This window comes from Octopus bimaculoides, chromosome 4 (assembly GCF_046866305.1).
Source record: "Octopus bimaculoides isolate indiv1 chromosome 4, ASM4686630v1, whole genome shotgun sequence".
NCBI classification, from domain to species: Eukaryota; Metazoa; Mollusca; class Cephalopoda; order Octopoda; family Octopodidae; genus Octopus; species Octopus bimaculoides.
In genome coordinates, this window is record NC_142931.1 from 146,231,862 (window position 1) to 146,245,714 (window position 13,853).

At 39.3% G+C, this 13,853-nt stretch overlaps 1 protein-coding gene across 6 annotated transcripts in view; it reads right to left on the reverse strand.

The window, feature by feature from the left end:
* Positions 1–13,853, reverse strand: part of LOC106881912 (oxysterol-binding protein-related protein 1) — a 214,003-nt gene that overhangs the window by 19,950 nt on the left and 180,200 nt on the right. For all 6 annotated transcript variants that reach the window (XM_089351688.1, XM_089351689.1, XM_089351690.1 and 3 more), the window contains exons 19-21: positions 8,087–8,184; positions 4,400–4,576; positions 1,699–1,777 (exon numbers count right to left, since the gene is read on the reverse strand). In XM_089351688.1, the coding sequence (XP_089207814.1) occupies positions 1,699–1,777; positions 4,400–4,576; positions 8,087–8,184 (354 nt within the window). The remainder of the gene's footprint in view (positions 1–1,698; positions 1,778–4,399; positions 4,577–8,086; positions 8,185–13,853) is intronic.

A 13,853-nucleotide genomic window follows, 5' to 3' on the forward strand; every position in this document is an offset into this window, starting at 1 on the left:
CCCTTTCTTGGTTTGAACCCAACTGGTTTCTAGAGAGAGAGAGAGAAGAATCAGCCCCAGTACATGACTGGTACTCTATTGACCCTGAAAGGATGCAAGGGCAAAGATGAACTGAGAAAAGCAAAATGAATATCACAAGGCATTCTGTCTGGTGCTCTACCAGCTCAGCCAAATTGTTGTCTTAATGCAGTGTGGTGGTGAGGGAATCATCAACACTCAGACAAATGACCTTTTAGATGTGGTTTTGGAACTTTTCGTGTGCAACATCAGCAGCAGTACTGTCCGAGTGGAGGCACAATGTGGCACTTGGCCTTTGTAGGGGTTTCAGTAGTGTGTGGTCTTGAAGGGCAAGTCTTGTTTGAGGTCAAATCCATTAGTGACGCATGTAACAACAGTATCGACATCACAGACATTAGAGGCCAGTAGACATCTGATGTGCTTCACTCAGAGAGGGTGAACAAAACAAACTGGATTGAAGTGGTGCCTGACCCTAAAGAGGGAGACCAAGTCTTTGAGATGTAGTTTTGGCAATGTTGTTTGAGTGAGATCCCCAATAGAGATCCAAAACTGAATGAAGGTGATGATGGTATAATAGTCGGTAGAGTGAGGTTAGAGGATCTTGTAGAGGTTGTTAGACCATGAAGGAGAAGAGTCTGTGAGTTGAGGAGAGCAGCTATTTGGGAGGTGGCAGGGTTGGGAGCTTCAATTGTTTGCTGCTAATGACTACAGAAGGTGAGGTACAAGACAGTTTTGTAGACCTTATTTACAAGACAGACCAAACTTCCTCATGACACCTATTTATTGATAAAGTAAATGGATAGTACCTGCATACTGTAACACACCTATAAACAGCTATGGCAATATTCAACTCCTACACTTTATAAAATTATTTTATTTTTGTTTCAATGCTGGAACCCGAAGTAGATAAAGCTATAAATAATAGTATCTAAATATTGGGTTAAAGAAAAAATCCCTTTTGGATGGGAAAAGTCAAAGGCTTGCGTCCCATGGGTAGCCTCTGACATTTTCTATCCAAAAGGCCAATATTTCCAGGTCATTCTTTATAGCCTTATCACCTTTGAGTTCCATCATTAAAAGAAATTACTTCATGTCTTGAAGTTCCGAAACTTTTATGACAAACATTATTTTGTTCAAGTAAAATTCTTCAAGGTGGTGCCCCAGCATGGCCACAGTTTAATGACTGAAACAAGTAACAGATAATGGATAAAGAATTAGATGAGATTTATTTAGGCCGTTCTACAGCCAGAGACCTTTTCCATTACAGACCCTTGGTTTGCAAATGAGGTGTCTTTATTCTACTGGTCTTTCTGTGAAACCAATAGACTACGGGACTTTATTTACTGGAGAACTTAGTTCTCACACACACGAAATGGGTTTTGAAATAGTTTTCATCCATCAATTCCATTTGCAAAGCATTGATCAACTTGAGGTTAGAACAGAAAAGGCCATCAGGCTGCTTTATAGAGCCAGCTGGTAATCAACTGCAGCCAAAAAGCAATGATAGCATGTTTCCTTATAAACATGTGCACTTTGATAATTTTTTCCAGAAAACAGAAACCCCAGCTCTAAACTGAAGAATTCTATACTTTTACCAAGAACGGTAAAGCTACAAGTGAATTGAAATGCTTCCACAGATTGAGTGTGTGCTTTAGATAATGTACAAGGAAAGATACTCACATGTTCAACCCAAAGCTTCCCCACAATTACATTATGTACACAGCAGTTGACATTAGACCATGTGTAGACTTCACCAAATCTGGAAATAATTTCAACAGATGATAAACTTGGGCTGAGAAAACAATTTGAAATGACAACAACAACAATAATAATATTAAAAAGGATTTCATCACAGACTTAGGGCCCTGTTTCTGTAAGAGCAATGGGTTTTCTTTTATTTTGTTTAACCATTCCAGTGGTTTTAGACAGTGGGCTTGGAGTAAGTTCTTTTGGGGTATTGTTGATGACTTCTTTCTGTCTACTATGGTGGTACCGATTCCAATGGTCTTGGAAGGGGGGGGGGGAGGAAAAGTGGACTTGGGAAAAGCACGTGAAGTGATGTTACCTATCAACCGATTCCATCTCAGTATCTACCGTACTCAACAAGTAAGAAATGTTATCAAAGAAAATAAACAAAAATTGAACGAGACGAGTTATTCAGTTGAATTGGGAATACTTCAAGATGGAAATTCTTCAACAAATACATAAAACTCAATTCTTAAAACCTTCAATGATGATAATATACCAGATTTCAAAACAGGGGGAATCCAAGAAAACCATATTTATCTGTTTGGATTCCTTGTCTTCTTTTCATGCCTGAATACCAATATCTGATTTATTACATACAAATGTAATGTCGAGGCTTTAATGCAGGAATCTCAATGTATTTCAAATTAAATTGTTTCCACTGAAGGGGTCACTGATCCTAACACACTAATCTAAAGTAACATTAAAAAGATCTTTTTGGTATAACCATAACCCGGAGAAGCACTCTTATCATTTCATTGACATGGCTTTAATGCTTGACTGCTACTTGTATTAGTCATTCGAAAATCTGAACTCTGAATATAAAACAGCAAAACAAACAAAGCAGCCATTCTGCCCAACATTCCAATAATTCTTGTCAAATCAGTCACAAGTTGACAAAAATTATCTCCCTTGTTTGGCTATTAATAAACTAGTCACTGCTCAGTAGAATAGGGAGACGACATTCCTTCTCTCTTACTGTGTTTGCTGACATATAAGATGCGTTCTTGCTGAAAACGTACACCTACTTTACAAGTATATTCTGTGGAAAAATGTATTATGCTTTGTCATACACTAATTTAAAGATATTTCAAAGCAATTTTGTAGGGGGAAAATGACTGATTCTCTGCCAATCAATACAATGCTGTGACAGTATACGGGAATAAAATGTGTAACTACAATCTTACCACATTGGAAAGTCCATTATATGAGTACGATATTTAAATTTTATCTTTCTTTCAGATTAACAGTATAGTTGCTTATATTTTGGTCAAGAGAATTGCGGCACAGGGTGCAATTAGAACCAGGATGCTATGATTTTATTGTCATCCACTCATTACAAATAGCTGACAAGCTGCTGGGACTTTAACTTTCCTTTTATCTTTCTAGAATGTTCATATGGCCCCTGAGGGTCCCTAGAAGATTTTGGGGGGTCCTGGGGATCCACAATAGTATTTGAAGGGCCCCCTGAAAAAAAAAACCATTTTGCTTTGGATGTATTGCAAGAAACAGCTGGGTTTCTTTCTCATACGTTCAGCCTACACAAGTTAATGTGTGAATAACAAAAATAAGAATTTCGAAAGAAGTTTCCCATAAAACTAATTTTTAAACATTGAATGGCTATGGGGGTCCATCAGAGAATAGTATTTCAAAGGGGTCCATAGATAAAAGAAATGAGCGGGAACTCCCGATACAGATGATAAAAGAAATGTTTCTTAAAAGTAATACAGTCATTAAATAAAGTAAGACACACATCAAGCGTGCATTAATGTATGCAGAGAAAGGAGGTGTAAGGAGATGATGTGACCTCCCTATATTAATACCAATGCACTGTAATGAATATTTCATTAAGTTTGTGCCAACAGATTAGGGTAATTATGGCTTGTTTTTAATATTTTATTGTTAATAACAATTATTGTACCAAACGGACGGCTGCTCACGCTGCTCACGCAGCTCCCTAACCAACAACACTATGGTCTCCCATCCATAATATGGCTGCATTAGATGCAGGGCAATTTTTTTCATACATCTAAAAATGAAGAAAGGGCACCTTTAATGCCAGTAAATACGGTTACCAGCTTTTATTATATCAACTCTGGCTAGAAAGACAAATTAATGAAGGAATCTTTATGTTGTCACATGGTCTGCTAGAAATAACTGCCAAATTTCCTACAAAGTACAGCCTACACTCTTAAAATGACCACACGGATGGAGAAGATTCCTAGAGACACATTATGTCTGAATAAAGAAAGGATGGCCAGTTGGAACGACTTGACCACAGGTCTCATGTTTCATGGCTGATTTCGAGTGAAACAACAATAACATACCCATCAATCCCCTAAACAAAAACAAGATGCTTCTACATGGTCACTCTTACTGCTAAAAATAAAAACTAAACAGGCATTAAATCCCATCTTATTGCCTTAAAAACGGAAGGAAACATTAGATAATGATCAGGACTGTCCAGGGTGGAAAAACAACAAAGACAACTTATGAAAGAGGTAGCTGATACTGAAGAGGATACGATAAGAAGGTTTTTCTAAAGGATGTAATTAGAACAGGATGGAAACTCATTTAAATAATAATAATAATACAAATAATAATACTGCAGAGATGAGTGAGGAAAGGTGGTTACTTGGTAAGTTCAAGGGTAATAACTCCTTTAGGGTTGACTTCAACTGATTTTCCCCAAAACTTTAATCTGGGATGGATGGATCCGTGAAATTGGAACAGGTCAGATTCTACGTGGAATGCACTGATGGGAGGATGATGGCTGACTTGTTCAGAGATCAAACGGAAACCAAGGTCGTTTCTGGAAAATAAAGAAAACAAAAATGTTAATCAAAGTAATACAAACAAAAGATAGACAACATGGAACAGGTGTCATCATCATCTTTTAACATGTTTTCCATGCTGGCATGGGTTAGACGGTTTGACTGTGGACTGGCAAGGCTGGAGAGCTGCACCAAGCTCCATTTGTCTGCTTTGGCATAGCTTCTGTGGCTGGTTGCCCTTTCTAATGCCAACCACTTTACAGAGTGTCTGCTGGGTGCTTCTTTACGTGACATCACCAAGAGCAGTATTGAGGGAAGGTGGCCTTGTGCCCAGGGATGAGAAGCTAAAGTATGATAGAGGAAGAGAAATAGGAGAGTCACACAGCTACCCCAGTTGGAAAATACAGAATAAATGGTGAACAAGACGTGTCTATCAACAGATAGAACATACTGGATAAATATAGTATAGATTCATGCACACACACACACACACACACACACGGCTATGCGGTTTAGAAGTTTGCTTTCGGACCCTATAGCTTAAGCTTTGTTCCTCCTGTTAGAATGCCTGCAAATGTTTTCTACCATAACTGTGGGTTGCCAAATGCCTGGCAAGTGAAATTAAATGGACAGAAACAAGGTGTACATTTATACATAATGTATTATACAACATCATTTTCCTATTTGGTTTGCAAGATTCCTGATGTGAATTATTGCAGGTATAATGACCCTCCCGTGACACACCAAGGTGTATACAACATATTGCGTGTGTGTGTGTGTGTGTGTGTGTGTATATATATATCTATATATATATATATTAGATCAAATGTATCTAGTCATTTTTGCTTTCTGTGTGTATGTGTATTAATTGTAAGATGCACTAAAATAGTACCATATATGAAACTCAATTATAACACTCATATAGGCTACCTTTAAAATAGCATGTTAGTACCTGAGTATATCAATCTATGTGAGTATCTACACATACACACACTAAATATACAAGTTTTTTAGAATCTCTACACAGACCATTTGATTCAAGCGAATCAAGGCTAAACAGCAATAACAACTATAAACTTCCACCAAAACCTGAAATTAGTTATATAACAAGGGAAAAATTCTATTCTGGTCAACTTTTCTTCTTTGGAACTAACCATGACCACCACCACCACAACTACCACCCCAGCAACTACAAAAACCACAACAAAAAAACACCACTACCACTGCTACTACCACTACGACAACTACAACAGTAACAATTGTCATCATCACCACCACAAGAGCCAAAACTACTTTCAAAGTAATCAATAAGTTGAAATGTAATAACCGATAATGATTAAAGCAGCACTGATGGAATAACCGAAGTTAAAACAAGGTTGTTAATAATGATTTTTCTATCAATTTAATCCTCTCAAGTATTGGTGTTAGAAGACGGCAACATGGCAGTCTTCCATCTGCTACAGCAATTCAGTCAAACTAACACATCTTCACAGATTATTATTATTATTATTATTATTATTATTATTATTTCTTCTCTTATTTTACACAGAACTCCAACATCCAGGGAAAATTTTTTTTTTAAAAAAGAAAAATCAAAAGCAAAAAAAAAAAAAAAAAATCAATGATTTCCTAAAGATAACATTTGCTGTCAAATGGAGAAAGATCAAACGTGAATGAAGTCAAAAGATCAAAGATATATGACAGACAAGATTATTTCATCTTACTTTACCTGTATTTAACATTTAGTACACCTCCCCACTAGAATTATTTCAATAGTAGTGGTGGTGGTGATGGTGGTGGTGGTGGCAGTGGTGGTAGTAGTAGTAGTAGAACAACAACAATTTCTGTCTGCCACAGGGTTTATCAAATGAGAGGGACATTACATGGACAGTTTGCAAGATGTGATGGAGTTTACATCAAAAATAAGGAGAAGAAAAAGGGAGGAAGGGAAAATGAGATAAACAGTATATACAGAAGACAAAATATCTGAACAGATCTATGATAGAGTTGTTCTGATACAAGAGAACCTCCAACCAGGGCCAACCAAGGAACTTCACTGATCCAGGAACGCCCTGACTACCAACAACACAAAGCCCTCACCAAACTGTTGTTCTCCATTCTTCAGGCACATTCTTAGAGTCCATTCACCCAAAGCATTTTTGCTACAGTTATCCACCTTTTGAAAAATTCATTGGGAAACAGGGCACTTCCCTCTCTCACTTCAATTGCAACTTAAAAAAAGTCAATGAGGGCTTGACCGGTGAGGAATGTGTCTATCCTCAATCCTTTCAATCTCATCCACTACACAACCACTTTTGCCATAGTCACTAGATAAGAGAACACTGCCTGCCCTGCCTCACGGGGCAATCCTCACAAGGGACTCAGCCAAGGGTCAGCTTCATTCTAGATGCAACAACAGCTGTACAACATGACTCTCCACAAGTCAGCAATGCTTTTGACACTGCACAAGTTTATGCAGCATAGCTTTGTCACACTGCACACATCCTGGCCGTTCCACCTGGCTGCACATCTGTGCCTATAGAGTTTCTCTGAGACTGGCAGAAACCCAACAGCAGCACTGCCAGGCCAAGGATTTCTAGAAGCTATCTAGAGATAAAAGGATGTAGATAAAAGAACTAGGAAACTGATCGTAATGCACAACATGCATCACTCTGAGAGTAATATCAACAGGTTCTACCTATCAAGAAAAGGGGTTAAACAACATGGTCATATGAGTGAAAGGATGGCTCTTATGGAAATAAAAGGGGAAAGAAAGGAAGAGAAATATATGCGCATGTGTGTATAAATATGTAACTTTCTTGCCCTTTTTTATATATCATCATGATCATGTTGGTAAAGATAAAATACTTAAAGAAAAAGGGAAAGATATAAGAAAGGGCAAATCAAAGCCAGCGAGACTTAAAAACTCACAATGGAAAGGGAGATAACTAAGTAATGCAAACTGCTTACTACTCTTCCATTTTTGCAATTTAGCTCTTAAAGGGATTGAATACCACAGAGGAGATGCCCCAAGTTGATAATTGTAAGACAAAATTCTGTAAACACAGGTTGCAGTAAACTGGTTGTGTAAACATGAGGAGCAGTGAACTAGATTTGTAAACACCAGTTACAGTAAACCAGCTCTCTGAACAGGTCTGGATATTTTCTGGTGGCTGATGGCAGAGAGTGTAGTGTGTATATGTATGTATATATATATATATATATATATATATATATATATATACAGAGAGAGAGAGAGAGAGAGAGAGAGTAATGGAGATAAACATAGGCTTGATATAAATATATTTACATGGAGAACAAAAAGTACAGAATAAAATGAGGAAAATATGTAATTTCTTCACTCGATAGCTGTTTCAAGAAGCCCAGAGTTAAATAATAACAATCATAATTTGTAGATGAATGTGCATAAAGTTATGGGTATGTAACCAGTCGCATGGAGATGTTACAGTAAGTCTGCCTTCTCTCATCAGATGAAGATTGATGTGTGAGGGTGAAGAGAGGGGGAAAGAGAGATAAAGTGATCTTACCTTTGTAATTCAAAAGTCTCCCCAAGAAGACAGTTGAAAGGTTTTCCTAATCTGTCCCAATTGGATGACATTGAAGACACAGCAAAGGCGCATACATACTGCAAGGAAGATTAATAATCATATACATACATACATAAGCAGTAGAATGCTGGTAGAAGGTTAAATAGGGGGGCAAATTAATACACAGGATAATAAGCAGGGAGTCTGAGAGAAGAAATGGCAAAATGTCATATTCATATCATCATCATCATTTAACGTCCGTTTCCATGCTAGCATGGGTTGGACGATTTGACTGAGGACTGGTGAAACCAGATGGCTACACCAGGCTCCAATCTGATTTGGCAGAGTTTCTACAGCTGGATGCCCTTCCTAACGCCAACCACTCAGAGAGTGTAGTGGGTGCTTTTATGTGCCACTGGCAAGAGGGCCAGCCCGGCGGTACTGGCATATATTTCCCAAATAGATTACAGAAAGCCAGAGAGTGCCTTTTAGAAGTGTGTGTGTGGGGGGGGGGGTGAAGTTGGGAAGAGAGATTAAAAATAGGGGCGATGATGTGTCAGGTGCCATAGTCTCAAGAAATGAAAGTGAATAGAAGTTAATGGGAAGAGAAGAACAGGGAGTGCTTGTGGGTAGGGGTCAAAAGAGGGTTTGAAGAAAGTGAGGAATGGTTAGAGATGGGGAACTGAATGAGTAAAAGGTAATTGATGATAAATACATATTGGAGGGAAGAGGTGGTGATGACTGAGGACTATAAAGAAGCATGGAGAGACGTTTGCGCTGGTATGGTCATGTACTGTGGATGGACGAGGAGAGCTGTGTGAAGAAGTGCCACTCCCAAACAGTGGAAGGAATCTGGAGTAGAGGGAGACCCAAGAAGACATGGGATGAGGTGGTGAAGCATGACCTTCGAACGTTGGGCCTCACAGAGGCAATGACAAAAGACTGAGACCTCTGGAGATATGCTGTGACTGAGAAGACCTGGCAAATAAAGTGAGTTCACAGCTGTAACCTACACCAGTGTTGCATAACCAGCCCACTCAAAAGTACCTTAGATCGTAGGAGTAAAGGGCAGTAGAATGGTAACAATAATGTGGTAGACAAAGGAAAGATGAAAGTGAAAGAGATGATGTACGGGTTGGTAGGCTGCAAGAAAGTGAGGAGAGAGAATATGGTAGAAGGGTGATCAATGTAAAATGTAAGTGGAGAGGGATAATATTAAGAATGAAAGATGGATAATGAGTTCAGGGAAGTGAGAAAGATAGCAGCAGAATAGTACAGTTAGGAAGGTAACAAAGGCAGTCATTGATAGTAAGATGATTGGTGACAGGAAGGATTCGGAGAGGAATAGCATTGGCCAATTATTTAACTTAATAGTGCTACTTAGTGAAATCTTTTAGGACTCTATAGATGCCCTCAATGAGAAAATTATTATTGTCTGAAACATAGTCAAATATCAATGGTTTGCCTGGGATATTTTAGTGGAATTTGTTCTGAGAATTACAGCATATTTTACTTCATTGATTTGGTTTAGGATGTTACTGAATGGTGTAGACCTAGCTGAGATGAAGATGTCACCATGTAATCATGTACAATGAGTTGGATTTTGTTTGGGGGTAGATGGTACAGGTTCCCAGCCTTAGGTGATTCTTAAACTTGGTGTTAATATTTGGAAAAGTGACGATGATGAGCAAATAAAATAACAGTAAAAGACTCCTTATGACAGAGTGAGGAGTTGACCTCGAGGAAGTATGAGCACACACTCTTAGCTTTTGCTCCAGTTTGTGAGTGAAGACATCAGAATACATGTGTGATGGTGAAATGGCACCAAATAAATTGATAAGAGAATACAGAGATGGCGCCTGGCAGATGTCTTTAAGGAAACAATGGCTAACACCTGAAACTTACAGAAACATCTTTTTTAAATTAAGAGTCAACAAAGGATCATCTATGTTGTCACTTGACCTGCTAGAAATAACAGCTAAATTTTCTCAAAACTACACCCTACTGCTTTGCAAAAAGAAGATACGAGACTGTCTGAGTGAACACTATTTTCATCATAGGTGTGTTTGAGCCAAACTGACTCTGGGTTGAATCACGACAACAATAGAAGACAAATATTTAGTTATTTGGAGAAATTTGGGTTGCATCCAAGTAGAACATTCCCCACCACAAGAACAGATCAGAGGTGACCCTCACCAGACTAAAAATAGCCTTTATCAATAAAATAATTCTCTGACTATCAATACCATCTTTAGAGAATGCATTCACAAAGTATATATAGCTACACTGAATTTTAATTGACTCAGGCCACCTCCACCACCATCATCACATGTCATATTTTTGGATCCATGCATGACCCCCAAACTGGTTGAAACTATGTCTGTCACTGACCTTATCCATTACATCCAATGCTATGTGGCGTGGATTTAGGCTTTTAGCTTTAGCTGTCATTGATCCTCATGGAATGATCAGAAAACACTGACAAGGAAATAAAGGGTTGTGTGTGTGTGTGTGTGTGTATGTATGTATATCATCATCGTTGAATGTCTGCTTTCCATGCTGGCATGGGTAGTTTATGTCTGTGCATGTATGCACACATATAGTCCTGGTGCAGCCTCCTGGCTTGCCAGTCCACAGTCAAACTGTCTAACCCATGCCAGCATGGAAAGCAGACATTAAACGATGATGATGATGACACACACACATACACACACGCATGCAAAAGCTTGCTTTACAACCACATGGTTTTGGGTTCAATCTCATTGCACAGTACCTTGAGCAAGTGCCTTTTACTATAGCTGCAGGCTGACCAATGAATGGTGAATGAATTCGATGGAAGGAAACTGCATGGAAGCCTGCCATATATATGTACACACACACACACACATATATATTCTGTGCATCTCTGTGTCAACATTTGTCCACTCTCTCACTGCTTGTTTAAGTCCCCATTATTTAGCAAAAGAGTTTGATAGAATAAGCACCAGACTGAAAAACTTAATACTAAGTGTGTTTGACAAATACATTATATATACATGTGTGTGTGTGTTTGTGTGTGTATATATGTATTTATATATCTAATATGAAAATCAAAAATCAAAATGGAAATCGTAGCTGTGACTGATGCCAGTGCCATCTGACTGGCTCCTGTGCTGGTGGCACATAAAAAGCACCCACTACACTCTCGGAGTGGTTGAAACCTTGCCAGATCAGATTGGAGCCTGGTGCAGCCTACTGGCTTGCCAGTCCTCAATCAAACCGTCCAACCCATGCCAGCATGGGAAGCAGACATTAAACGATGATGATGATTATGATGATGATGAATATAATAAATGCGAATGTCAGTGTGTCACACTTTTTCAACTTTACTCTTAGAGGCTGTAGCCTAACATATACCATTTTGGAATCAGGCCAACTCTGTGAATAAATTAAAAACATTCCTGGCCAAATCCAGACCCGCAATCCTGAAATTTTGGATTCCCAAGTTTCCATTACTATGATTGTTTTTGGCGATTATTTTACATGATCTTTACCGACGAATATGATCATCATTGGGATATGATTGTGGAGGAAGCAATGGCAACAAATTCTCCAAAACAAGTCATATATATATATATATATATATTAGAATTCTAAATTATCTCGCTGACATACTACGACGAAATCTCCAAGATGCAGATAAGATAGAGGTTTTTTATTTATTTACGGCCTCAAACATCTCATAATACCTTCGCGCTTTAGTTTGCCCTCTATTATTTATCTTGTTTCTCTCCATGAAATTCAATTGAATTCAGTTGTTGTCTTAAATTCATGCTTATTCATTTTCTAAGCTTCCTAAATTCATGCTACGTTATATTCTAATCACCCAGAATTCATTGCTCTTTTAAAAATTACGATTTATGCATTGTTGTCTCTCAAATATTTAAAATCTACAATTAAGAGCCCTATCTACTCGCTGGCGGTACCTACCCACCCCTACCCATTTTCCTTTATTCAAAAATTCTTATCGCTCCTTAAAATTATGGCTTTTAAGTGTTGATTTCTCAGCCCAAGAATTACAGCGTGATGTGCTGCTTGACTGGTCCCCCCTCTCTCTCTCTCTCTTTATATATATATATGATGATGATGATCTTTTCTCCCGCCATGCCTCTGTCTACCCCTCCATCCTCTCTCTCTCTTTCGTAGTTTTTCCTTAAGGTCTTCAGGTTCTGGCTATATATAAATGAGAAACCCATTCTAAATTATCTCGCTGACATACTACGACGAAATCTCCAAGATGCAGATAAGATAGAGGTTTTTTATTTATTTACGGCCTCAAACATCTCATAATACCTTCGCGCTTTAGTTTGCCCTCTATTATTTATCTTGTTTCTCTCCATGAAATTCAATTGAATTCAGTTGTTGTCTTAAATTCATGCTTATTCATTTTCTAAGCTTCCTAAATTCATGCTACGTTATATTCTAATCACCCAGAATTCATTGCTCTTTTAAAAATTACGATTTATGCATTGTTGTCTCTCAAATATTTAAAATCTACAATTAAGAGCCCTATCTACTCGCTGGCGGTAACCCGCCCTCCCACCCCCTCCACCGGAAGTTCATTCCTCTGTCATCCCACCCCCTCCACCGGAAGTTCATTCCTCTGTCATCCCACCCCCTCCACCGGAAGTTCATTCCTCTGTCATCCCACCCCCTCCACCGGAAGTTCATTCCTCTGTCATCCTGTCAACCTCGGCTGTCTCCCGGAACCCATCTAGTGGCCTTGGCCATCCTCTCCCCTACCTTTGGGTAGCGCATTAAGTTTGAGAAATGTTTGCAGGTTGTAGGTACTGTTTTGCTTATGAATTCTTCCAATTGCAAGTTTTCTTTTCAGGTACACGACACTGCTTTTCCCCTTCCCAGGCTACAGGCCCACACCCCCAACACCCATACTGTTAGGATTGGCACTCTCAACGTCGGCACGCTGAAAGGTAGATCTGGTGAAATTGTTGAGATGCTTGAACGGAGATGCGTAGATATGTGCTGCATCCAGGAAGTAAGATGGAGAGGAGGTTCTGCAAGGTTCCTCACAGGCAAAGAACACAGGTACAAGATTTTCTGGGCAGGGAACACTGACGGGGTCGGGGGCGTAGGAATACTTCTAGCGGAGAAATGGGTGGATAAGGTAATCGAGGTCGTTAGAGTAAGTGACAGAGTACTTAAGATCAGACTAGTGCTTCATCATAGATTAGCTACTGTCATCTCAGCCTATGCACCTCAACCTGGGCTACCAGATGGTCTGAAAGACCAATTCTATGACACCCTCTTGCAAACTACCTCGTCGACGAGTGACAGGGACCTTCTCTTTGTGGCTGGAGACTTCAACGGTCATGTCGGACGTCGTGCTGGGGGCTTCCATGGCATACATGGAGGCTATGGCTTCGGTTCCCGCAACGAGGAGGGAACCAGACTGCTGGAGTTCTGTGATGCAACCAATCTTATGGTCTGCAATACCAACTTCAGGAAACCTGCCAGTCACCTAGTCACCTACCGCTCCGGCAGACACTCTAGCCAAATCGACTACATCCTCGCCAGAAATAGGGAAAGAGGGCGGCTTATAAATGCCAAAACCTACCCTGGCGAAGAATGTACCCCACAACATAGATTAGTAGTTAGCGACTTTGGGATCAAGGCAAAATGGGTGCCCAGAATTAGACAGGCTTGGAGAAGAAGGGTGTGGAAGCTTAAAGACCCTGCAAACGGACAGAGACTTAGAGACAAGTTACTT